We start from the raw sequence: 25503 nt of genomic DNA, 5'->3' as shown, positions 1-25503 counted from the left end.
CTTCATTTAAGTCTCTTTAGAACGTACTTTAATTCTTAAGAACTATTTTTAATTTGAACTTTTATATGTGCTGACTGAACTACTTCTAAATAGTTTGTGATATTTGAACGAACTGTATATGTGAAAAATCAATGAAGAAATACAAATTTTATTTGTCTTCTTTATACCGTATTTCAAATTCTTCATTTCTAATATAATATAGATATAGTCATAATATATATATAAAACAATACCTTATTTTTGTTGCAGGAAGTAAAATCTGCTGTCAATGTCGGAAGTTCACATGATTGCTGAGGACAATGCGGTCGCAAGCCTCGAAAATTGTTGCAAAGAAGGGAGCATCTATTAAAACATCTGTAAAATCAAAAAACGTCAAAAAACGAACCAAAAAGAAAGTGGCCTCGCCAAAAAAGGTTAAAGCGCTTCAAAAATCAGTAAAAAATCCCAAAAATAATAAAAATGACGACACTGATAAAAAGGAAGACGGAAATAAATCTCATCAAGACAATCCCTCATCATCTAACGAAAGTACAAAAACTGTTACGAAACCACATACAGTTAGAAATGAAACGCCCCTTAAGAAAAACAAGAAGGAGTCAAAAGAGACGAAAAATTTAAACTCAACTAAGACCCTCACCAAAAACCTACCTTTAACGAAATCGTCTAATCCTGCAAAGAAAGTTATGACTCTTCCAAAGGGAAAACAACCTTTTAAAGATGTTCTTGATAGTGAATCTACAAGCAGCACGGATGGCATCAAAAAAGTATCCAAAAGTACAAAAGCAAAAGCTAAAAAAGGAAATACAAAATCTGAAGTTTCTGCTGGAAAGGGTAAATCAATTTCCGAGAATATACCAGTTCCAAAAGAAGAGTTCAGCGATGAAACCGTGTCAACAGAATCAGAAAAATATATTATTGATAAGAAATTAGAGGATAAATCAGAAAATCAGGCAGCTCAAAGAGAACAAGAATCTGACACTCAAGAAGGTTATTCGAGTAAAAATGAAGGCATTAGTCCAAAATCTACTACAGTAATGCTTTCCCCGAAGACACCAAAATCAGAGATTGACAGGCCGCCTAAATTTTTCACATCTGCTAGATCTCCTAGAACAGTAGATATTGATGTTAAGTGTTCTAAAAATTCTAAAGGAAATTTAACGGTATCTGAACGCTTTTTGCCCTTAAAATGTGAAACCAAAACTGAAGACATCAAAGAAAAAACTTCTTCTAGTTCGCTCGTAGCTCAAGGCCCAGAAATAGATGTGTATACTTTCACAGAGAAAGTTGACTCACCAAAAAGCATTTTGTCTGATTTCAGAAATTCTGTAAATAAGACTGTTGGACGTGTTCGACCAATAGCTCGAGTCAAAGGGACAGTAATTGACAAAAAGGGAGAGTCAGAACGAAAGAAGTATTCGCCTCACAGACCCATTGAAGAAGTTGTAAAACAATTAAAAGCTAGCAAGAAGACTGAAGAAAGTAGCCAGCCTATACAAGAAAAATCCAGCTCTTGTGAGCTTAATAATCCAACTGATATAAATGATGAACCGAAGCCTATTGTCAGTAAATCCTACAAAATGGTTGCCAGAAAATCTAGCGTCACTGGAAAACCTTTTAGCCCCACCAAATTTCTGGAGTCTTCTATTAAAACTGAGAATGATTCTGCGCCCAAGAAAACACAAAAAGGTAAAAAACAACAGAAGAAACATACTCTATCAGATGAAGAAATTGATTCATCAAAGTTTGCGTTTAGCACTAAAACTAAACATTACAGCTCATCAGAAGATAGTGTAAGTGAATCAAATGACGATCAAGATTTTAAGAGTTCTTCCGAATCTAGTAGTCCTAAGAACAAAAAGCCCAGACAAAAAAAATATAAACGCATTACTGACAGTTTAAAAAAGAAAACATCTAAAGAATTAAAAGAACTATCAAAAGATTCGCTGATTGATTTAAAGGATACTTCTAACTTATTGGGTAACGAAAAGCCAACTAAACGGCGACTTAAATTATTATCAATGTGGTCAGGGCCTAAAAAGCATAGAATGGCTTCCCTTAACGCCTTGGCCAAAGTACACTGCTTATATGAAAATGAAAGTCGGAGCCATGTAGAGTTAGGTTTAATGAGAACAGTTGAAAGACAGCCAATACCAGGAACTTCAAAAATCACAGTTCCCAAAAAGAAAGAAATTAAATCAAAAGATTCTGATAAACAGGACAGTACATCTGGATCAGAGTATGAAAATAAGAAAGAAAAAGAAAAGGATAGTTCTGATAGTTCTGACGACAGTCCACCACAAAGAACACTAAGGGGAGTACCAGGTATTAGAAGTGCTGGTAAATACTGGGATCCTAAGTCATCTACTTCTTCTAGTGAGGACAGTGAAATGGAGTCTAAATCTAAAAATATTGAACGTAAGAAACCTACAATTAAAACTTCTGCACCAAAATCTGAGTCTGAGAAACCTTCGACAAAAATGAAAAAGACAGCTGGCGTTCCTATTAAAAAGAAACGTAACAGAAACGAAGTCGTTATGGATTTAAAAGACATGGTAGTCCAAAAACGTATGGCCAGCTTAAATGCCACGGCGATTTTGGCAGCCAGCTACGAAAAGCGATCTCCGAAATCAAGTAAAGATGATAGTACTTCCGACTCATGCAGCGACGAATCATTTTCGCAAAAGCCAAAAAACGTAATTGATTCCGGCGTGAAGTCGGAAGTAAAAACTGAGGAGCCAAAAAAGGAAATTGAGGACTGTGTCCTTCCAGATATAAAACAGAAAGTCGAGGTTATCGTCAACCAAGACACTGATGTCACAATAACAGGGGTTTATGCAACACACCATCATGAAGGTTTCTGCACTGTTTCGGGCATGCAATATCGCATTTCCTCTACAAGTCACACGCAGACCACCGCCACTGCTAATTGTGAAAAGGTTAGTACAATCAATTTTCCTTTACTCCAACAAAAAGAATAAGGTTCTTTATGATTTTAATTACAGTTAACAATTTACATAAGTAGTAGCTAAAGTATGAAATAAATGTGATTTGTAAGATAGGCCCAGGTAAATCAAAATTCTTTTTAGTTATTTAATCGGATTTCAAATCTGAATATATCATACAATATAACGTAGAACTATTTCCAATGTGTAAATAAGTACCTATTAAAATCAAACAAATAAAGTCTAACACTGGAGCGTAATAAAGATCGTAGGCGTTTTGGATCTCATTAATACCCGGTAATGAAGTAAGTTCGACGTAAACATGCCTCGGGACTTTATCCGTTTTATCCTTCACTTTTTAATATCAATTTCAACCTTCGCCATATTATGTTAAGATTCAATCTTATTTAACGTAAAAATAATGATTCTACAGGATATTACGCATGTCCTTGACAGTAATTGTTTTGTCTTACATGTTAAATATCCGTACTCTTCTTGTTATACCTTTGTATGAGCAGAAAGTAATTTCACGGTTTTATTTGATTTTAACGCTTAAAATATACTTATATAACCTATACCTATAAATTATATAAGTATATTTTTAAAAATTTAGTTTTTAAAAGAGGTGATTAATTTGGCCGATGAAAGTTCGTTCATAAAATATAAAATTATTATAATTTTGGCGATCTAAAAATATACCTTACGCTGAAATAATAGAACAATAAAAAAGCTAAAGTTTTCACTTGACCTACTTATTTAATATGTGTAGCTCTAAACCAATACTTCAAGTAATACTTTTAAGTTTTATTTCAAATAGTAATGAATTGTAATTGTCTAGCGTTTTTTATACGTAAAACTTGTAAGGACAAATTAATTGATGAATAAACATAAATGTACTAATATATTAACAGGAAGGATGTTCTCGAGAAGATGGTACTCGGTACACGCCATTGTCAGCCCTTTCCTCAATGCAGCCGCCGCCAACAGAGCACGCTCATCATACGCCACATCCAGGTATTCCAATTCTGTTTTGATACATTTAAAACTACTGGTATCATTTAATCCTCTAAGTATTTTTCACTGTTAAAGTTAAATGAGTTTTGTATCTGCATTGTTCAGCTGTCGGTGAACCGATATTAAACATTAAGACATCTTCGGGGAAAATTTATGATCATGATATCGACGAATCTAATTGTACGGTTCCAAAATGTTGCCTTAGAAAATCTTCAAGCCCCTATAGAAGGTTTAAAATAATAATTACATTTAATTATAACATTATTAAAGGCCAGTTTAAAGAAACTGTATTGTTTTAACTTTTAGTGCAATTTGAAATCAGTTTTGCTAAAAAGTTTATAAGACCAACGTCACTTTTCATGATTCAAGCAATTTTCTTCATTATTGTTAAATGTTATTTGTACCACCAATAAAGCTCATTGCGGCTGTATATTTGCCAACCCTGTTAGCAAAGATAAAACGGAGTAAATGAATGTAACGTAGAGTTAATACCAGTTCTCAGCTTTCACATCGTTTTGTTTGACAACGCCGAGATATCAAAATATTTATTTCTATTCTCGCGATTCTTTATTCGCAATGAATGCTGTTATCATACATTTTTTGTAATCCTTTGTTGGAAAATTTCACCATCAACCCTTGTGAGAGTCTGCTTTTGTGGGAAGGGAATTCTCTTTCGAGGGAAATTTTATTAATAATTATATATCAAAAGTTGTCGATACTATTGCCGCGAGCTTAACATATTTATAAAAATAGCACGTAAAGCCTAAATGCGTGTATATGACGCATTTAGGCTAAAGATTACGAGATATGTACATAAAATAATATAAAATAATTAAATTCTATATTAAAAATTAAAAATTTAATAATTAAATTAAATAAATTAATTATTAAATTTATTTAATTCGTTTCCTTAAATTCTTCCGATACGTGATCTCGGCGTGGTGATCAGTCCATAGAACGCCTTAAAGTCAAGGTGGCAAGCACTAGACTACGCGGAACTTCACCTACGCGTTGGACTGATCTGATCAATTCTGCAATATGAGGTTCACACAATGTATGACCTCTAATAGGCAATGATGGCGAAACGTCGAGAAACGCATCACATCTGCTTCTACTACTACTACTTCATAGCGATGACGACCGTTCATTCTAAAGTGTACCGCATAAGAAGGCTAAAGATAAACGAAAAATTAATATTTTTAAATTTAACACATGAAAACCACAAGTAACAAAAAAGTACATAATGTCAAAAAATAACCTGAAAACGCCAATTTTAAAGATACTATAAACGTCTAGTCTAGTTCAAACCTAATAATCCAAATTAAATTAGGATTAGAAAAAGGAATGGAATTAAGGAATGCCCTAATGTTATAAAACTTGAATATTGTAGCTCTACGTGCTTGTGTTAGTTAACATAAGGGTCTGTATCGCTAAACGGCTCACCCTCCCATAAGTGGTTAGTTGTACGTGTTGACACGACGCTCATATTGGTTATAAAACTAAGTGGCCGATAGCTTGAGGCTTTTGTATGGCGGTGTCCCCCAATGGGGTATAAGTCTGGTGACTTCCGAATTGCTTTATTACCCTTAAACGCGTTAAATTACTAATAGCTGTATTGTATGCAGTGGGCATACGTATAAAACTATTCTATATTTTAAATAAAAAAAATACTTTGTTTTTTATCTTGTAAATTATGATATTTTTTGACCTCGTATACTTAAAGCGCAAACATGTTTTTCCCTATTTCTTTGAGGCTACAAAATATTAAAGTCAACCGCTTTGAATTTATAAAATGCTCAGAAGTTGTGAAATTATTGCACAAACTTCTTAAAGAAACCTTAATGAGACAAACTGTTTACGGAAAAAACAAACGCTTATAACTTGGAATTGTATTGTGTACTTTGAGGTGAACGGTTCAAGGATTTATGTAGATTTTATAAAATTTAATTACATACAGCATAAAACTTAAACATAAATATAATTTGCAACTTATAGGCTACTAGCGGATCCGACAGACGTTGTCCTGTCTACACGTCTTTAATTTCAAAATTTCAATTTTTAATAAGCCATTTTGATGAAAATTATTATTCAAATGTTATGACAATATCTAACGATCCAGCGCATGGTCACACACGATATAACAATATGATAACAAAACTTTTTTTAAATTTCGGGACAGACTAAAATTAAAATTCGAATATTATTTAAAATTTGACACTGCGATGGTAGCGCCGTCTGTCGGATCCAATGTAAAACATTCCAAAATCAACAACAACTAATAAATTGAAAATTAATTAAAAAAACATTGTCCAGCGGACAAAATTGTGAATCTAAACCATTCCCAGATCCCCTTGAACACACACAAAAAATTTCGTCTAAATCGGTCCAGTCGTTTAGGAGGAGTTCAGTCACATACACACGCACACAAGAAATATATATATTAAGATATATTATTGTAGGCTCTCGTATATAAATCTCTATTTTTAGATCAAAAGGTTGTGTTGGCGTTGTAAGGTACTAACTATCCTTCAGCGTCCGACACCCATCCCTGAGCTCGATACATTTTCTATGAGCGCATTTAACATTCACCCGAACGGTGAAGGGTATGGAAGGGATCTGGAGGAAACGGGCTTGTCATAGACCCAAAAAGTCGACGGCGTGGCAGACACAGTCGGCTGCACTTTACCTATAAAATTGACAAATGATCACGAAACAAACATAAATCTTTTTTTTAATGTTGGGATTAAACGATCGACCTCGCTAAGTGATAGAAAGATTTCCCACTAGAATAAGAGTAAATACCTTTTAATAAGGAAAATTAAGGGTAGTCCTAGTAGTAATTAATTTATTTTAAATTTCTTTGTTTTTCAGTGCCGGAAATAGGCGGCCTCTCGCGACGTCCTGGCTGTTCGAGTGCCTTCTCAGCGCCGTCACCAGCTGCACATCATGATCCAGGTAAAATTAAGCTTCTCTATATTACGTTTACAAATTACATGAGTTGCGTTAATTATCCCGACGTCGGAGTAATCTTACATAACCTACATTGTTGTTAGCTTATGTTATTGTAACATGCGGAAGCGCTGTTGAAAAAATATGTTATTCTATGAGTAAATTCAATAGAAAAACTATAAAATTAAAGAATATTATGTTTATTCTATGAGTAAATTCAATAGTAAAACTATAAAATTAAAGCTAGCAATTATATGCCATAATACTATGGCATAGATTCAAGTTTAGAAAATTCAAGTAATTTGACAAGGAAAATGTAATTTTAAAGAAGGGTCTAAAAAGTCTCTTATTTATATAAATTCTAATAAGGAAGGGGAGAAGCAATATTATTTATGTACTTTCTTCAAGCAATTTACCACACCTATCAAACTCATAACTTCACAGTTAACCCGCTGTGTATTTCGTCATCCCCTATCATCCCGTTTTTTCTGTTTATGCCTCACTGCTGAAAATTAATATAAGCTTTTACATTAATTTACTTCAGTTTAGTGACACACGGCGAGAGATAATAACAACATCTTTATAGGAAAAGATAGGTAGAACGTAAATTACCAACTTAACTTTGACGTAGTAAGCAGATTGTATAATTGAAATCGTCTAGCTTTGCGATGAAAATTCAGTTCAAAAGGTGAAAAACAAGGGTTGGTAATTACTTTAATTTGACAAATGAAGCAAATTGTTTTAATTAGTATGATTCAATTGCGATTCAAAATATATCTTGGCATATGAAAGGACACGACTCACTCGCGTCCGTCTATGTCATGTCTAGCAGTACCTACTTCGGCATAGCATATGCTTATTTGACCGATTGAGATACGATTTCATACTCCTACTCTTGCGCAGTTCCCTGTTCGCTGAAGGAGTCTGGGCTACTAATACTTCTGTTTCAGCGTTCTCTCAGTCTCTTCATAATAATCTCCGAGTTCTAGACTAACGGAATCTGCTGAGAATTTTAAAATTACTCAGCATGACAACCCTTCACGGTTTTCGTTTGAAACAACTCGCATTCGGTTGGGTAATTAATTCTTTTGCGCTGGAATAAACCATTTGTCTGCATAAAGCGTATTTTAAATTTTAAATCAATCTCAACAATAGTGTGAAGTAATAAAAGAATATCATTATCTACGTTTAAGTGCGAAACTTGTTATGTTTTATGCCCGGCCTTTATGCCGCTTTTGCGGTAAATTATACCCGATATATATTTAGAATATTTTAAGGTTAGTTATTATGTTATGGTATATAAATATAGACATCAGTTCATTATAAGAATAAATATATATTTAGAATATTGGTTCTATTAGTTACGAGATATTTTTATTACATGTGTCAATTTTATTTTATCTAAAAATCAAAGTTAAAATTAAAACTAACCTATGAATTTTTATCTTTTCTTTTCATGCCAAAACTATTAACATGAATAGCGGCTGTAAAGCCAGACTAGTATGTATATAGTAAATGTTCTACATAAATTTTCGTCATAAGTGTTTGGATTTTTTTCTAATAAGTAATTTAAATCGATATTTCAAAATGGATACATAAACTACTCAACTCCACCATATACTTTTCCATTTACCTTAAAAAAAAACTAAAAAACATCGTAAAAACATTCCCAGGACTCAAACTGTAATTTTGGCAAGAGGAGGTCACACTTGTTATTACAGTTTTAACTTTAGGTAATTAAAAAAAGGAAAAACAAAACTTGTCTCTGATGTCGATTACTTATTGTATTTAAAATTTTAATTAAAAAGGTAAATTTCCAGAATTCACACGTGTTAATTTTTACGATTATAAGTACACAGAGTACACCAGATAATTAAATTAAATTTAACAAATGTACCTTAGAACATAAATTTCCTTATGTGTCTTATGTGTATATTTTTTTGCAAAAGCGTTTATATAATAGAGTTCTGCCATGACTAGCGCAGGGCTAATAAATATGATGAATCAGCATATTATATGCATTTAATACCAAAAAGCGATGCAATAAATGTAATTATTTTTGACCTTTCCGCGTAATGGAGTGGATGAAAACGATTGAGTGCGACAGTTCAATTACACAACCATTTATATACGCCAGATAAATGGACCACTGTGCAATTAATATTTAATATTAATTCTGGACACCTTTATCGGGACTTTGATATCCAACATGACATATTTATGATTTTATAAGTAATTTAATACTAAAATGTGCTTCCGTGTTACAGCTCGTCTATACAAACCCAGAACAAATAAACATTAAACGGTCATGTTTTTCTTTGCTCGAAATCAAATTCAGGGTTAAACGAATTTAATTGAATCTTCTGTGATGCGCGTATACAAGAATGATTTCGGATTGAAGTTAATAAAACTAACTGTTTTTTATACAATCATCACAAGTATTTATCAAAGTTATAAAGTATTTTATTTATTTATTAGCCTTTATTGCTGACACCCAGTATAATATACTAGCACTTATTTAAGTTATATGTATAAAAAACTTAATCTAATACAGCAGTTGACCCGTTTTGGGTAATCAGCATGTCCTGATTACCCAAAACGGGTAGGCCTAGGTACACATAGGCCTCTATAAAGTATAATAATGACTAAACAATCATTATATGCGTTATGTTTGTGCACACCATCCATATTACCGAGAACACACAAATTGGTTTCAAAATTTATAAATTCTAATTTTTTTGTGTTGCCTTGTTGGCTTTTAATAAATTACAATTGAATTACGAAATCGCATGCTACCTGATAATCGCATATTTCTAATAATATAGTATATCTAATAAAGTGTATTATAATCTACTAAAACGTGTTTCCCTTTATATAGTCGTAAATAAAGCAGAATGTTGCCAAAACAAATTTTTACCTCACATACACAAATCGTATTACTGCTAACATGGAGATTTTGGGAAACTAATAGCTAGAACCCAAGAGCGCTGCCTGCGATTTATTCATAACAGAAAATTGGGCACGACGTATCCGCAGGCTTTATAGGATAATTGAAAACTAGCCGTTAACTAAAAGTGACGTAAAATGGATGATTCGCATTTTTGTTAAGCCATGCGGCTATTCGTCTCTAGTTAATTAATGTTTTTATAATATCGGGGTACACTGTATGTGGTAAGATGTAGGTATTGTTCCTCCATACTATAATGGTAGTATTTTAACCCAATCCACTTCTTCTCATAGTGCCATCTCCTTGCGAAGGTTGGCGATCATAATGGCTATTTTAATTTTGGATGCCGCGCTTCTGAACAATGACTTGGTGCTTTGACCGAACCATTGTCTCAAGTTTTTTAACCAGGACGTGCGTCTGCGGCCAGGTCTCCTTCTACCTGCCACTTTGACTTGTATGATTAGTTGAAGGAGCTCAGACTATTTTTTTGGGGGAAATGCATTGCGCCATACCCTACCGCGGCGCGACTGCTTGGTGCGGAAGGGTTTTGTGGGACTCGCTATTGTGCATACCACTAAAACCCCAAGGCGCCACCAACAAGCGCCTTATGCGGGATGCGGTAACAGCAGGGCAGTTGCGTCCGCCTCTTCACGCCTATTGTGGGTTTGTGAGACTTGAAACAGCAAGTATCCTTCACAGACCGGGCCATACGCTTAGCTTAGCTTAGCAACTAGCTAGGGGAGAACGGGCCCAGTACTTGCAGGGATCATCATCCCTTCTTTGGAAGCGCATGGACCCCTGCTCCCCGCTTGGGCACTTTTTAAGAGGCAAGGCAATCCACACTGGTCTAACATCCCCAATGGCTTCAGCTTTAGAATTAACAGCCTAGCCTTTTAACTAAACGACGCCGTTCAACTATCGCCCTGAAAAATGTACAGTCAGTTGATCAAACACCTAGTCAAATGACATGAGTCCATGACGATGACGAATTACTTGCCTATCCTGTTCATTTCTATTTAGTTCCACTTTCATCCACTTACACCAAAAGATCAATATTGCGTGGTAGTCTTTCTTAGGCCGCTAGTTAAACGGCGCCGTTTAGTTAAAAGGCTGGGCTGTTAATTGAACGGATAATTAAAGTACTTGACTGCGAGATGTACATTTCTTCATATTCTTAGCGATCGGAATAACCTTGTTTGCTAGTTTCAGGGTACGACGTCATGGTACTTTTATTCTTTTGCTCCGGTCAGTGGAATTTTAACCAACCAATGTCATCATTAAATATTTTCAAAGAAAACATGAACGAACATGGGTTAACAATTCGATGCGTAACGGTGTCGATTTATTCGGTTCGAAAAGCTTATCGCGTCACTTCAACAGTGATTTTAATGATTGACTCAACAAGTTAACAATTGGATTGCACTTACTAACAAAGAACTCTGTTGACGTCATCTAACGATAGAAGGCATTTTCGATTGTGTCGTAAATTTGGAATCGGATTCACGAAGTAGTCGATGATGATTAAAGATCCTATAGAAATGGTTTTGTAATTGTAGTGTATGGACTTATAAAGAAAATTTTAGTAAAAGGTATATGGATCCCTCTATTCTCCGGTTAAAACTTAAAGTCAAAGTTAAAAATCGTGTCATACGAAGCCTTACAAATATACAGACATACAAATAAGTTAAAGTGAAAACAACCGGTCACATTACCCAAGTTTGCGATGACAAGATTTGGAATGGCCCAGTGGGAAGAAAAACGACCATCTAGAAATCTGGTAAGATAAAATAAAAGGGATAGCTGATTGGAAATTTTATGGCAAAGAAAAGAGAAAAGAAGGATTTGGAGAAGGCCTTCACTCCGTCGAAAGCCTACTAGAATGTAATGACATGGACTTAATATAATCTAATGTAGGCCTCGAATAAAGGCTATTTTAATTTTATGACTGTGTGGATAAATTAAATTTAAATTAATTAATAAAATTATTAAATTAAACATTTTCATGTAGGTTACGTAATGTTATGAACGTCAAAAAAAAGATAAATTGAATGCTTCTAATTTTACATTTACTGCCAGTTCTCAAATAAAGGGCGTAGAACGGAATAGAAGAACCGGCAATAAACTCTCTGCCACTCTTTTAAATCGCCAAGTTTTTTCTTTTACACAACGTTTGTAAGGAGCTGCAACCATTACACCATGATGAAAAATGGCATCTTGAGTTTGTTGTTTCTTTAATTGTATGGAAGATAATTTCATAAATAATTATTACAATCTATATAAACTGAATATTTTAAAATTATTTGTGTCTCGCCAATCACGATTTCCACGTAACACTGGAAATGTAATTTAAATTAATTCGCGTTGTTATTTGTTAAAGTTTTATTTTATATAAACTAGCGTACTCTAAAGGCAATATTTTATAACAAGTTCGTATATTTGTCTTAAGAAATTCTTAAGTTACACCGGAAGATGTGGTTAAGTGTATCGATTATAATATGTCCTTGATCCGTTTAATAGGGCAAGGATGAAGCCTGTTTATCCTCTGTTTTTATTACTATTGTGGGTTTTGAAGTATGCAAATCCGTCGTTTACAATAAAACTTACATGATTATGTTAGTACGACGTTTAGTCGTACTCAGAGTTATTCATTATGAGTTACGTCAACACGTAAACGTAACTTAAGCCATTTAGATTTAACGGAGATAATGTGCCCTTTGGTGTTTTCAAGTTTCAACATACACCCATAAATATTGTTCTATTATTTCATATATACGGATACGTAAATGGTCTATCATATGTACATGTTTACCAGTGTGTGTGCCAGGACTTATCTGAAACTATCTATTAACGCTGAATGAAAGAAACCTTTTAAAAGTCGTTAAAAGCCAAGAAGCCTTGTTATCCATTTCTAAATGCCGTAGTAATCGTTATCGCTCACATAATATTAATTACTTTGAGCTATGATCAAACTGAAATTCTACTAGAAGTAATAAAATAATAATTTTCACATAATAATATGTTCTTGTCATGTCAAACACCCTTTAACACTCACTAACACACGCATGCATACCCTTCCCCACTATCACACACAAATACACACACACTCACATACACAATCCCTTACAAACTTCCTTTTTGTTATGTATATGACTTGCTATGGAATGGAAGCCTGGTTATCCATATTACAGGTTCTTACCTAGTTTGGAAACCAGTCTCCCAATACTGTCACTATATTATGAATTATTATTATTATTACAATATTGCCAAAATATAAATAATCCAACAATTGTACGAACACAATTTTATATATACCAGGTAACATTCCTTTACTGGAGTGCAGCTTAGGCTAAGCTCTCTCATTAAAGACGGATTCTTTTGTAAAATCGAGTTCGAGACGTCTACAGTTCAAGACACACGGCTTAAGTAGTTGAACACGGTGTTTCTACCGGAAATATCTGTTCTACTTTTTACTTTCAACATGTCTATTTTAATATACGTTAAAGTTATATATCAGTTCGTTTGTTGTTGACGTCCGCTGCCCTCCTGAACTGGTTTAGGTCTAGCGCTTCCCGCGCAACTCCCTTCCACCAGGTCATCTGTTTATCTCTTTACTAAAGGTTTTAAAATGGAAAAGTAAGGGGTTGATTACCATATAAAAAGCTGCAGCCTTTAAAGACCTGGGTCTTAGATTTTTGAATGTCTTCTTATTGGTCCACAACCGGAGTTTGAAGCTAAGTCTTCAGAGATTAAATTCGCACGCTAAAGCCACTAGGCTAATTCGCATGGAGATAATGAAGAAATAATATTAAATCCATCCATTGATGCATTGGGTCGAACCTACGACCTTAGGGATGAGTTCACGTTGAAACCTGGGTTTTTCATTACCATTAAAATAGTGGTCTGGAAAAGATCGCTGTCTGGAAAGGGCGAAAGGCCAGTTGCTCTCCTTTTCATTTAACTATGTTCAATTTTCATATTGTGATGAATGTAACGAAGTGTTAATAAATAAATAAAAATAAAATAAATAGTCTGCAAAAAAATTGTAGAAAAAATGTGTCCACAACTTTCGTCCAATTTAGGAGCAAACAATCCTTCAAAATATGAAGCTCCGATTTGGACCACTATCTTATTTCTGTCAAAACAATACTTAATATTACAAATTTAATTATGTGAAATAAATGAAAACCGCAGACGGAATCTAGTCAATAATAATTTAACGCCCCTTGCTCAGTTATCGGATTATGTCGAACGTAACGAGATAGTAAACACTAGTCGAGAATTCCTTTTGTAATTTGAATCACAATAGAGATTTTAAAGGAATTAACTCTTGAATAAGAGGATTACGGACTTCAGGGTTTTTCATTCTGAAAATCCTTGGCCTGGTTGTGAATTAGAACTAGCTACATCTCTTATACTATAGATCTGGGGAGGTCATAGTAATAATAGTATCAAAATCAAAGGCACTCTATAGTTGTCACTGCTAGGAGTAAGATTATAATACTACTCTTTAGTTATCCACGTGCCGACAATTGTCAAAATTTATTTCTCCTTCGATGTCTTTCACCGCATAAGAAAGTGTTAATTGGACATATGGAAAGAAAAGTCTGTTTATGCACAAACGGGTTTTAACGCGTTGAGAATTGGGCGAGAAAACCTGTAACTTTTTAACTATTTTTATTTTATTCACAAAGGCGGAAAGCTTAGCGACAAACATAATATTATAAGCGGAACTTTAAACGGGCAGAAGGCTCTGATGTTAAGTCATACCATCTATCTCATAAAAATATAAATATACTAGCGGATCCGACAGACGTTGTCCTGTCTACACGTCTTTAATTTCAAAATTTCAATTTTTAATAAGCCATTTTGATGAAAATTATTATTCATATGTTATGACAATATCTAACGATCCAGCACATGGTCACACACGATATAACACAATGATAACAAAACTTTTTTTAAATTTCGGGACAGACTAAAATTAAAATTCGAATATTATTTAAAATTTGACACTGCGATGGTAGCGCCGTCTGTCGGATCCAATGTAAAACATTCCAAAATCAACAACAACTACATAATAAATTGAAAATTAATTAAAAAAACATTGTCCAGCGGACAAAATTGTGAATCTAAACCATTCCCAGATCCCCTTGAACACACACAAAAAATTTCGTCTAAATCGGTCCAGTCGTTTAGGAGGAGTTCAGTCACATACACACGCACACAAGAAATATATATATTAAGATATATTATATAGAAACCCGCATTTGTGAAACAACTTTTTAAATTTGATATTAATATAGCATGAATAATATATATATATACAATATAATATAATTAAACTATTTAATAATTACTATCGGAAGCTATTTATCTAGTTAGCGATCTTATTACTAAGGTTTCATCTAAGAACAAACTCATTTTCGCATTTATAATTTTAGTTAAGATTAAATAGTATTGCAGTTGGCAACCTCGAGGCTTATTACGAAGGCAATATTCTGTTACGCGAGCTGAATTTATATTAACGAGTGTCACCCCGTGCGTAAAATAGTTGTAATTTTTTACTAAAATTTATTTACTATTTGAATTACAAGTATTTAATTAAAGTAGCCGAATGTATGACTTATGAGTAGAAAAAACAGTGGCGATACAATCTTTTTCGTCTTATTTATGTATCTGTTTTGCGATCATTATTTCTTCATATGCATTCTATGCCTGATACACTTCGAGTGAGTCCTTTGATTCCTCAAGATGTTTTCCTTGACCGTACAAACGAATTTTAAATATGCACATAGACAAGTCTACTGATGCACAGTTGGGCTTCCAACCTGCGACCTCAGTTATGAGAGTTTATGCCAACAGTACCGAATTACATGAGCAGAAAACATAAAAATCTGTTGCACGAAGCAATACAATTTAACAATGAAATTGACATGTTTTATACTAAAGTTAAATTTTATTTAAATCCAAAATCCATTGCGAAAAATTCCAGTGGAGCTAGTCATTTATAATCTGCAGATCGCGAGTATTCTTCAAAGCATCCTTTCAAATCTAGATGTATAAATCATATTGAATTTTCAATAATATCAAAGGTAATATTTCATCATAGAAAACCAATACCCTGATGAATACTGTAATATTTTTACGTACTCCATACATTCGTTGAATACGCAGTTTATTCAATCGAATGGACTAAAGGCAGTCCTTGTTTGTTATTTGACTTAAATATTGGGACCCAATGGGAAGGTTGAATAAAGTGCTAATTGTTATAGAAACCTGCAGCAAAGCTTGCAAGATGGGATCTAAAATGCGGTAGCTTGATCCATAAAGTGTGCAAGATGTGCTTGATACATTCTGTCGTAGAACGCCAGACTCTTGGTATTATCTCAAATAATACGGGTTGATCCTTTTCACCTCGGTTAGGCATGAAAACCATTTCGGAAGTTTATTATAGTTTTAAATAATCATTTTGAATAGTTAAAATATATTTATTTATTTTATTTTAGTATTCCTACAGCTAATAACTATGTTTAGTTACATTCAAACAATTACATTACACACAAAAGCCAAAACACATTGAAAGAGAAACATAAAGCACAGTTCTAAGATTGATTGGTTGATAGATTATAATATATTTTTAATATGAAGGAACAAACAAAGCCATTATAAGTAAAAGATACCTGAGTTTAAAAAAAAAATTAAGAATTTTTGTCACATTAAATATATATATCAATTTGCTGGTAATTTATGTTATAATCTGTAGGTATACGATACATAACCGAGTTTTGTAAATAGTTGGTCTTAGATCGAGGAATTTGGAATAATTATGAATAATATTGGTGTTGGAATACAATTTGACTGATTAAAATTAAACGCGGAACATGATTATTGTTTAATTCGTTATTGGTAACCGTACTCGTTCGGTTGATACATTGAATTGTAATCCTTTCATTCCACGCTACGAATAGTTTTTAAACATGAAAATAGTTGGTACATTTAAATATGCCAAACAAATACGATAGTAAAACGGTGGCTATTTTCAATTATTCGCATTGTATGCAGAAGCGAATATTTTCGCTGCTCAATCGGAGTGGAAAGTTTTCGACCACAATTTGTTTTCCTGTAAATATTTTACACATAGTTCGTTAGACTCACATGTTAATGTTCTGTTTTTGTTTTCAGGTAAGGATATTGCTAGATTTAGAAGGGGTAAGTTCATATAGCAACTACAAGAATGTATTTTATGCTTTGCATACGTAGTAGTATATGTAATACAAACAAGGAGTATGTGGACCTCAATCCTGTATACTACTTACTCACTACTTTCTTACTTACTCTTTAGACAGTCTGATCATACGTATCTGGAATAAGCCATAACTAAAACTTTTCGGGAAATTGAGAAATTGATAAGCGTTTCTGTTCCTGAGACTTAGTTATTTCGGTTTTAATTGCATCGGCTATCTATGGAGCGTCAATGTTTCAGTTAGTTTATGACGTTTTTGTGCAATTTTAGTTGTTTAATGGTAAATATGTTATAGTGTATATGTCACTGCCCATAATATATCTATAAGTTCATTATTTAAATATTTTCGACGTCCTAGTGGACAAAAAAACTGTGTCCAATTTGTTTTTCCACACCGAATTCTCTTCTATTTAAAATTATGTATACAATAAATAAATAAATAATACATGCCGATTTTTCACGATGTTAGCTTTCGCCGAACAAGTGTTGAATAGAAAGAAAAATCCATTGAAGCACCACTAAACCTGTGTGCACAACAGCTGTGATTCGTACGTACCACCTTACTTACGCCACAAGGTCAACTGCTCTTTTGAAGTAGATAACTAGTACTTCCACGAAAATATTAATCAAATAACACCAACTCGTACCATTAATTAGTTTGTAAAAATAATCACTGGCACTACAACCGCTTTAGGTCATGGCCTTAGATTTCTGAATCTGTTTCATGATCAGAGCCTGACACATGTCGTCGACTTTTTGGGTCTAAGACATGTCGGTTTCCTCACGCTGTTTTCCATCACCGTTCCAGGAAATGTTAAATGCGCACATAGAATGAAACCCCATTGGTGCAAAGCCGGGGATCGAACCTACGACCTCAGGTATGAGAGTCGCACGCTGGAGCCACTAGGCCAACAATGAATTAGTTTGTAATGACCATTAAATACATTTCCAACGTTTATCGGCGACACTCAGAGGTCCTCACTTATAGAGGTTCTTGAGTGGCCCATAAAGATCTACATACACTTGGGATAATCTCCGTCACGCAAACAATAAGATTTCATATAGGTTAATACGGCATGATACGAAATTCATAATACGTGTGTAGTTCTTTACGCGTCGGATAATGAATTAATTTTAGATATAGATATATAATGTTCTAAATAAATTCGTAGGACAAATCCATACGGCAATGAATCTTCTTTTTCCATTTTATTACCCCTTTTTTATTTTCTGTTGATTTTTTTTCATTTAATTATAAAATGATCACGGGACGAGTCTATATGATTTTTCTATAGAGGCACATCCCTAATTCTTCCAATTTAATTTGCTAACATACGTAATATAAATATACAGTCTTACATTATATTAGGCTAGCTTGTGTTCCAGGTGAATGTTTACATGCAGGCACTAAATACCATTTTCATCGGATTAAAATATTCGTCCTTCCAATTAGCTAATCAAAGCTACACCCAGCGCTGCACCGCTTTCTAGAACTTCCCGCGTTCGTGGGCGCATGCGTGTCTCCATATTCCGTCCTTTTCTCGCGTAGTGCGCGGCAGTCTCCATTGCGCATCGCAACGCGCCGCCGGTAACGCGAAACCATAACAAAACGATGCTTGCTGACTTTTCACAGGATTTTCGAGTGTCCCCGAACGGTAGGGACAATTTACTTCAGATTTGTATGAATTTACCCAATGTATGCTTGTAGTAAGTAGATGCTACCTTCGACTATCGCTTTTTGTCTTCGCGCTTAAGGGAGGCTTATGAGAGACGCGGTTCGCTTGGTATTATACAATGCTTTTATATATAAACACTGAAAAGGCGCCAAAGCTTGACCATAAATACAGCAATTATTAAATTAATATTTAACTTAAAATTATTGAGGTTTAAGTAAAACTATTATTAAATTTACTGAAAGTTATTGCGCATTATAGTCGCATCAGTCTCTTGTTTGAAGTAATTTAATTGCGTATTACTGTAACGCGCAAATACTTTTCTGATGTATAAACTGCGATGTAAAGGCATTTGATTGAAGGAAAAAATGCAATAATTGACTTTCTTTACTATCTCTTATCGATAAAAATTATTATTTAATTTTTTATATACTGCGTAGAAAAGCCACCAATGTGACTTAAGAGGTTATTGCGCATTTAGATGTGGGTAGTTTAAAGGTCATAATGGCGTACTAAGGTCGTGACGACTTGTTGCGTTGACGGGTTGACAATAAGGGAGCATCATTTTCCTGTTTACTGATTCATTCATAAATTCAATTAATGTCATGTTTCCTTTGTTATTTACTATGAATACAGTTTATTAGCTGTCTTTGTTAACACGTCAACAATATTTATTCAATATTAAGATATCATGTATAAAAGAAATGATTTCGAATTAAATTAACGATGCTGCGAATTAATGTTATGCTATTTAATTATACTGCTAATTATATTTATTTCTTTACAGCAAAAGCAAAATTTAATAGACTAACTTACGAAACTTAAAACATTCAATAACCATCCATATAACCTTGAGGTCAGTCGTTCGACAACTGAACGTTTCTCAGACCATTTCTGCCACGCACCACCACTATATGGAACCAGCTGCCCAAAACTGTACCAATTCTTAAAAGGGCGGCAGTGCGCTTGCGAGCCTTATGTCAGTGCAAGAGTCCATGGGTGGTAGTACCACTTACCATCGAAGAGACTCCTGCCCGTTTGCCTCCTGTAATATACAAAAGGACATATTTAGGTTTATTTCACATCTATAAGGACAAGAATTATTTCCCAACCATATGTATTGTTTTTAAGTGATAATCACTATACATCAGTCGAGATTCCCGTTTGCGTCCTGTTTTCCAAAACAAATTTTGTTTGTGAAAAGGAACGCTGATGTTGGTACAAATGTTAATTCATTAAGTGTAACTTTTAATTGAATTATTACATTTATTTCTACTAAAAACATGATATCTATCTTTCTATTGATTTTATATGTAAGAAAAAATTGCAAAATATCAAATGATAAATATTTTTAAATAATTACGTATACGTCAACATTAAATAACATTGCCAGGAACAAAGACTTATTATAAGTGAATACAACTGAGAGATCATTAATATAAGAGTTCAGGCGAAACTATAGGGCGAGAGGTTTTATATTTACTTTATAATCATATGTTATTTTAGTATTAAAAATATTAGATAAATTAAAGTATATTATTAATACAACAAACAGTATTAAAAATATACTTTCATTTATCTAATTGAAGTAACAAGAACGTACTGAGAACATAAAACCAAAGTTTAAAATTAAACGCCGCAGTAGCTACGACGTAATATTGAATTGTTTCAAACAAACAGACACATACATTGAGATGTATATGTTTGACAGGTGAGTAAGGTCAGGTCGAGGTGACCTTTAAAATGCAGCGCCTGTCAAATCCTCAGATCAATATTGTTCAAATCGAAACAATTATTAGACGCAAATGACTGTGAAACTTATTACGAAACCTGAGCGTATTTAATTAATACGTACTGTTATCTAAACACATAACCATTCATAAAAATAATTGGTCTGATTGTTAAAGTAAACTGTGCTCTTTCGTCTCTTTCTGAATTATGCTTTCGCAGTATTGTAATGAGATGAGTATTTTATAAAATATAATTCTATATTTTGAAGTGAAACTTAGACGCATGAGGGTAATGTTTTACGGATGAAACGTCACGGAGATGTGCAGCGTTTTTGTTGAAGAACAGGGAGAGAGCGATTGAGACCGATTGAGAGAGAGTGAGAAAGGGACATTGAGAAAAAAATACACTTTATTGGTTGATAATATATTCATTCAATACTTACATAATATTAGAAGTTTAGATGGCAATTTTGTCGCATATCGTCTTGTGCATTAAACGCAGATTCTTTGTTGTTTCAGTGTGAATATTGATATACAAATACATGGAGTGATCATATACTGGAACATGATCGTCTATTGAGGCTTTTATCTTAGTAATAATTAATTATTTATAAAGAAGTTTCACTTCTAACATGTGTTATACGCATTTTTTGTTATATGTATACGTTTCTGTTTTTTGCTTTTTTTGACGTAGACTCATAACAATTTTTTTAAAGTTTTGTTACTGGTCTAAATGTGATCTGAACGGACGTCAAATTGGCCTTTGAATTATTAACTAGTATTGTTGGAAGCCATACCTAATATATTTTTTAAACATATTTATATGTCGGTACGTATTACAAACGTTTAAGAATCGTCTTATAATATAATTGAGCGGTGAAAGATGGTGGATTATTTACTTGTTGACTGACATTCGAAAGAGCTCGATTTAATCTTAAGCTCGAGACAGGCATATATCGCATATCCGACATGTAGCTTAAGCACAGATCGTTAAAAAAAATCTGCCACAAAATTATTACTGAAGTAGTGGACAAGCCCACCAGGTTTAGCTTAATTTAATAAAATCTCATAGGAAAGGGCAGAAAAGAGACTCCCCTGGTGAACAAACCAGACCTTCCTAGTCGTGGTTGGTGACCCCCATTGGTAATTGATTCGTATATTGAATAAAGTCGAAAGGTGGCATTACATATGCGATTCCTTTCTATGAACATATATATATATAGCATATATTTTATATAGGAAATAGCCTTGTTGATTAGCAATCCCAAATTATTGTATTGTACGTATAGAAAGAGCAAGTAATAGGAAAAATCTATTTTGCCAGTTGGGGTTAGAATACTTCAGACTTGAGGGTCAGTCAAATTAAAAAAACTTATTTAAAGTAATAATATTAAATTAAGTATCACTATTATTACAAAAATCGTTACTTTAGGATTCCTTTCTCAGTAAATATAAAATTCAATCACATGAAAATAATACCGTGACATGATCAAGAAAAAACAATAAAGTTACACATTACAATAAACTTTCCTAAAACTATAATAATACTCTGTGTTGTAAAACACTTAGTAACAATATAGCGACATCATTATTTTCACGTAGAGTAGTGAATTCCACCGAAAGTACTGTTTGAAAAAACTTTCATGTTTGCAAAACGGACTAGCTGGCGACGTAATTTAACGACGGCCGTAAAGCACTCTGCCCCAAATTCAAAACCTGTGCGGTGTTATTTTCCATTTCTCTATGCTGGTAACAAATGTTTCGAATTTTATCTATATGTTCTGAGGCGATTTTTTAAACGTTATTTGAAGCTTTATTCGGACCGTCTCTCCAACATTAAACCAGCGTCTGTATCTGTTTCATGCAAGTAGATTATCAGCCTGTGCCTGACTCACGCTAAGGTCTATGGCCGGTTTCCTCGGTTTTACTTCACCGTTCGAGCAAATGTTAAGTGATCATAGAAAGTTCATTGGTGAATATCTGGGGATGGAACCTACGACTTTAGAGATGAGAGTGCACGATAATGACACTAAGCCATCACTGGCTCGAAAGGTAACAGAATAATTAAAATATTTCAGCTCAACATTAAAACGAAAGCCATTAAGCGACCTCTTTATTGTTTTCTCAAAGCAAATAGTCATGAATATGATAATACGTTTAATTTTTAAGATTACTAATAGATTGTTTAGATAACCCATTACAAATTTGCACACTTGTAACGAAAGTAATCGTCTCTGTTCATCGTTACGCAAACACAATTTGACAGAAAGAGACGAAACTACTTTGATGTTTTCGTTTCTATGACCAAGGGGGTTACTATTTAATATTAATTACCGTATATGAAACTAAATGGAACCACGATCACACATTTAATAAACTGCCGAGATGTATGGAAAATCTAGGCATTCGTGCTGTCACAAGCACTATGGAAATGATTTCTTAACGAATACATATGTAAATAACAAATGAACTGGAAAATTTAATACAAATTATATTACAACATATTTAATGTAAATTGAATAATTCTTTATTCCAAAGATTACCATATAAAAATTCTTTGAGGCTTTAACTTATGATATTAAGTGTGGGGGATTTAAATAGCTTATTGCAAGTAATCTTAAAGATATCATAACTTTAGATTAGCTACGGTCCCTTTGATTTAATAATAGATGAAAAATAATATACCGTCTTGGTCAGAAGTACAATTTATTGCACCATAAATATTTTTTTATTACACGTTCCTCTACTGTGATATGTATGATATTGATATTGTATTTTAATTGATTAATAAAAATAAGTCTGAAAGATAAAATACAAATTAAAATATTATGTACACATACACACGCAGACACTCGCACAGACGCATCAATATTTCGATTACATTTACCACGGCAGGCCGTTTATGGCAATTTTAGGTCCTTGCTATTTCCTACACACAATATACAGTATTCAAAATATTCGTTATATACATAGTAATAATAATTATAATGATTAGGAATGGATAAATAGAAAATTAACAGAAATTTAAAATGGTCCCTGTGCAGTGGCACCTTTACTTATTGGCTACCATCCTGAAGCATTTACTCGCTCCCGGTACTATCTACCTGTGCACTTAAACCCCAGATGAGTCTCCATTGTATTAAATCAAATGTGTGATGTTTTAATATTAGAAAAAACTCAGCAGTCACAAACATTCACGACTTCATTGAAATATTAGGAAGTAAAAAGATAATCTTTACTTAAAGTGGGTGCTTGTTGATGGCAAGAGAATTTGGAGTACGCCTATGAATTTGGTTTAGATGTTTTTAACCGTTGCGTGAAAAAGAAGAGGCAGATAGTCGATCTACACTAATAATATCAAGAGGAAGGATTGCGAATATTTTCAAAGTTAGGAATTCATATGAAAACTAAGATAATCCAAGGTCTAAAATACCAATAAACATCTGTACATGAAAAACATGTAGGTACTGCAGTTTTATTAAAGACATCATTATCGACTCGATACCATATGTCTAACTATGTCATTTTAATAATATCCAGCCGTGCAGAGCCAGACTGAAGGCTGATGTAATATAAAGTAGAGCAAAAGTATAATTCCTAAGTTATTCATTATATATTCAATACTAAATAATAAAATAATACTAAAATAAACTAAAATTTTTTGTATATTTATGTGGGCTAAATTGAAGTTGTAAACAAATAAGAAAATTATTTTGCATCTTCAATGAATTGTAAATTGTAATTACTTTTTCCTGAAAATCAGCTTTTCGCTTTGCGCTCTGTTTATATTACACATTCGGAAAAATTCTAGGAATAATTTCTCAGGAAAACGCTTTCAGTGTATTGATTTTTATTGCTATTTGTATAAACTTAAATCCTTTTGATCATTTCGCATATATTTCGCTTTGTCCAACTTATTTAGTTTATTTTATTTCTACTAACAATTGCATATGAGAAATTTTAAAAATAATAATTTATTGTCGTTATAACTCCATTTGGCCTTATATTGCACTCATTTCTTTGATCATTATTTCATAGACAAGTAGGATCAGCCTACTGTCTGGTACATGTCGTCGATTTGGGATTTGGGATGTGCCGGTTTCCTCGCGATGTTTTCCTTCACGGTACGAGCGAGTGTTATACGAGCACATAGACAAAAATCCATTGGTATTCGTCGAATATCTTCTTTATTTTCAGAGTATGGGCCAAAATGAATTAAATAATTATTTTCTAATATATATTCTATGAATGATGATGTAACCGAAGGTTATGAGGTTGTTTGTTATGTTCATACAGTTTCACTTTTAATAAATATTTATTGATAATTTGTTCTTTCCGAATTTACTCAAACTGCACCTGACCATAGAACAATAGAAAAATAAGGCAAAATACACATGATTATTTGTTTTTGTTTTCTACGACACGCACACATCACACACGCGTATATTGTGAGTTGTTAACACAAACTACGTTATGTTGCTGTGTGATTTCCTTATAATAAAGATACAGTTGTATTTTAAAGGCTATCCCTGTTTCTGTTAATTCTTACTCCTAAACATGCTTGCTAAGAAATTATGACGTCAAAAAGTTTAGACACATACAGAAAAATCAATTAAAAACTAACTAAAAACTTAAACGTCATTAGCAGATTATTAAACAGACAGTAGGTGAGGTTGTTGTGAAAATATCAATATTTTCTTAAATGTTAATAATTAAATTGTAAGAGCCGTTAGCCAAGAGCATCACGTAGCAGATAAGGTTTCAAATACTAGTATAGAAATAGTTATTATAGAAACATTTTAGTTTTTTTAGATACCCATTGTTTTACTTGCATTGCGATGCCAAAAAACTGTAGGTATATATTCCGAAGTCTTGCGCCGGCCAAGCCTGTCTAATATATTAAGTTCATGCTATTCTTTTAAACTACGCTTGCTTCCGGTAGATTTTTATTGTTTTAAAGTTCTTGGTTAGTCTATGAGGTTTATGCAGAGGTATTAAGTAAAAA

The 25503-nt window shown here is 33.3% G+C and overlaps 1 protein-coding gene across 1 annotated transcript in view; it reads left to right on the top strand.

The window, feature by feature from the left end:
• Window positions 1-25503, top strand: part of LOC110991387 — a 142673-nt gene that overhangs the window by 29728 nt on the left and 87442 nt on the right. Inside the window, exons 2-4 of the mRNA XM_045628631.1 lie at window positions 250-2936; window positions 3854-3956; window positions 6828-6911. Coding sequence (XP_045484587.1) covers window positions 300-2936; window positions 3854-3956; window positions 6828-6911 — 2824 coding nt within the window. The 5' untranslated portion in view covers window positions 250-299. The remainder of the gene's footprint in view (window positions 1-249; window positions 2937-3853; window positions 3957-6827; window positions 6912-25503) is intronic.

Source organism: Pieris rapae, chromosome 6, assembly GCF_905147795.1.
Source record: "Pieris rapae chromosome 6, ilPieRapa1.1, whole genome shotgun sequence".
Classification (NCBI taxonomy): Eukaryota; Metazoa; Arthropoda; class Insecta; order Lepidoptera; family Pieridae; genus Pieris; species Pieris rapae.
Note: the sequence above shows the minus strand (reverse complement) of the source record. Positions and strands in the feature narration are given on the sequence as shown.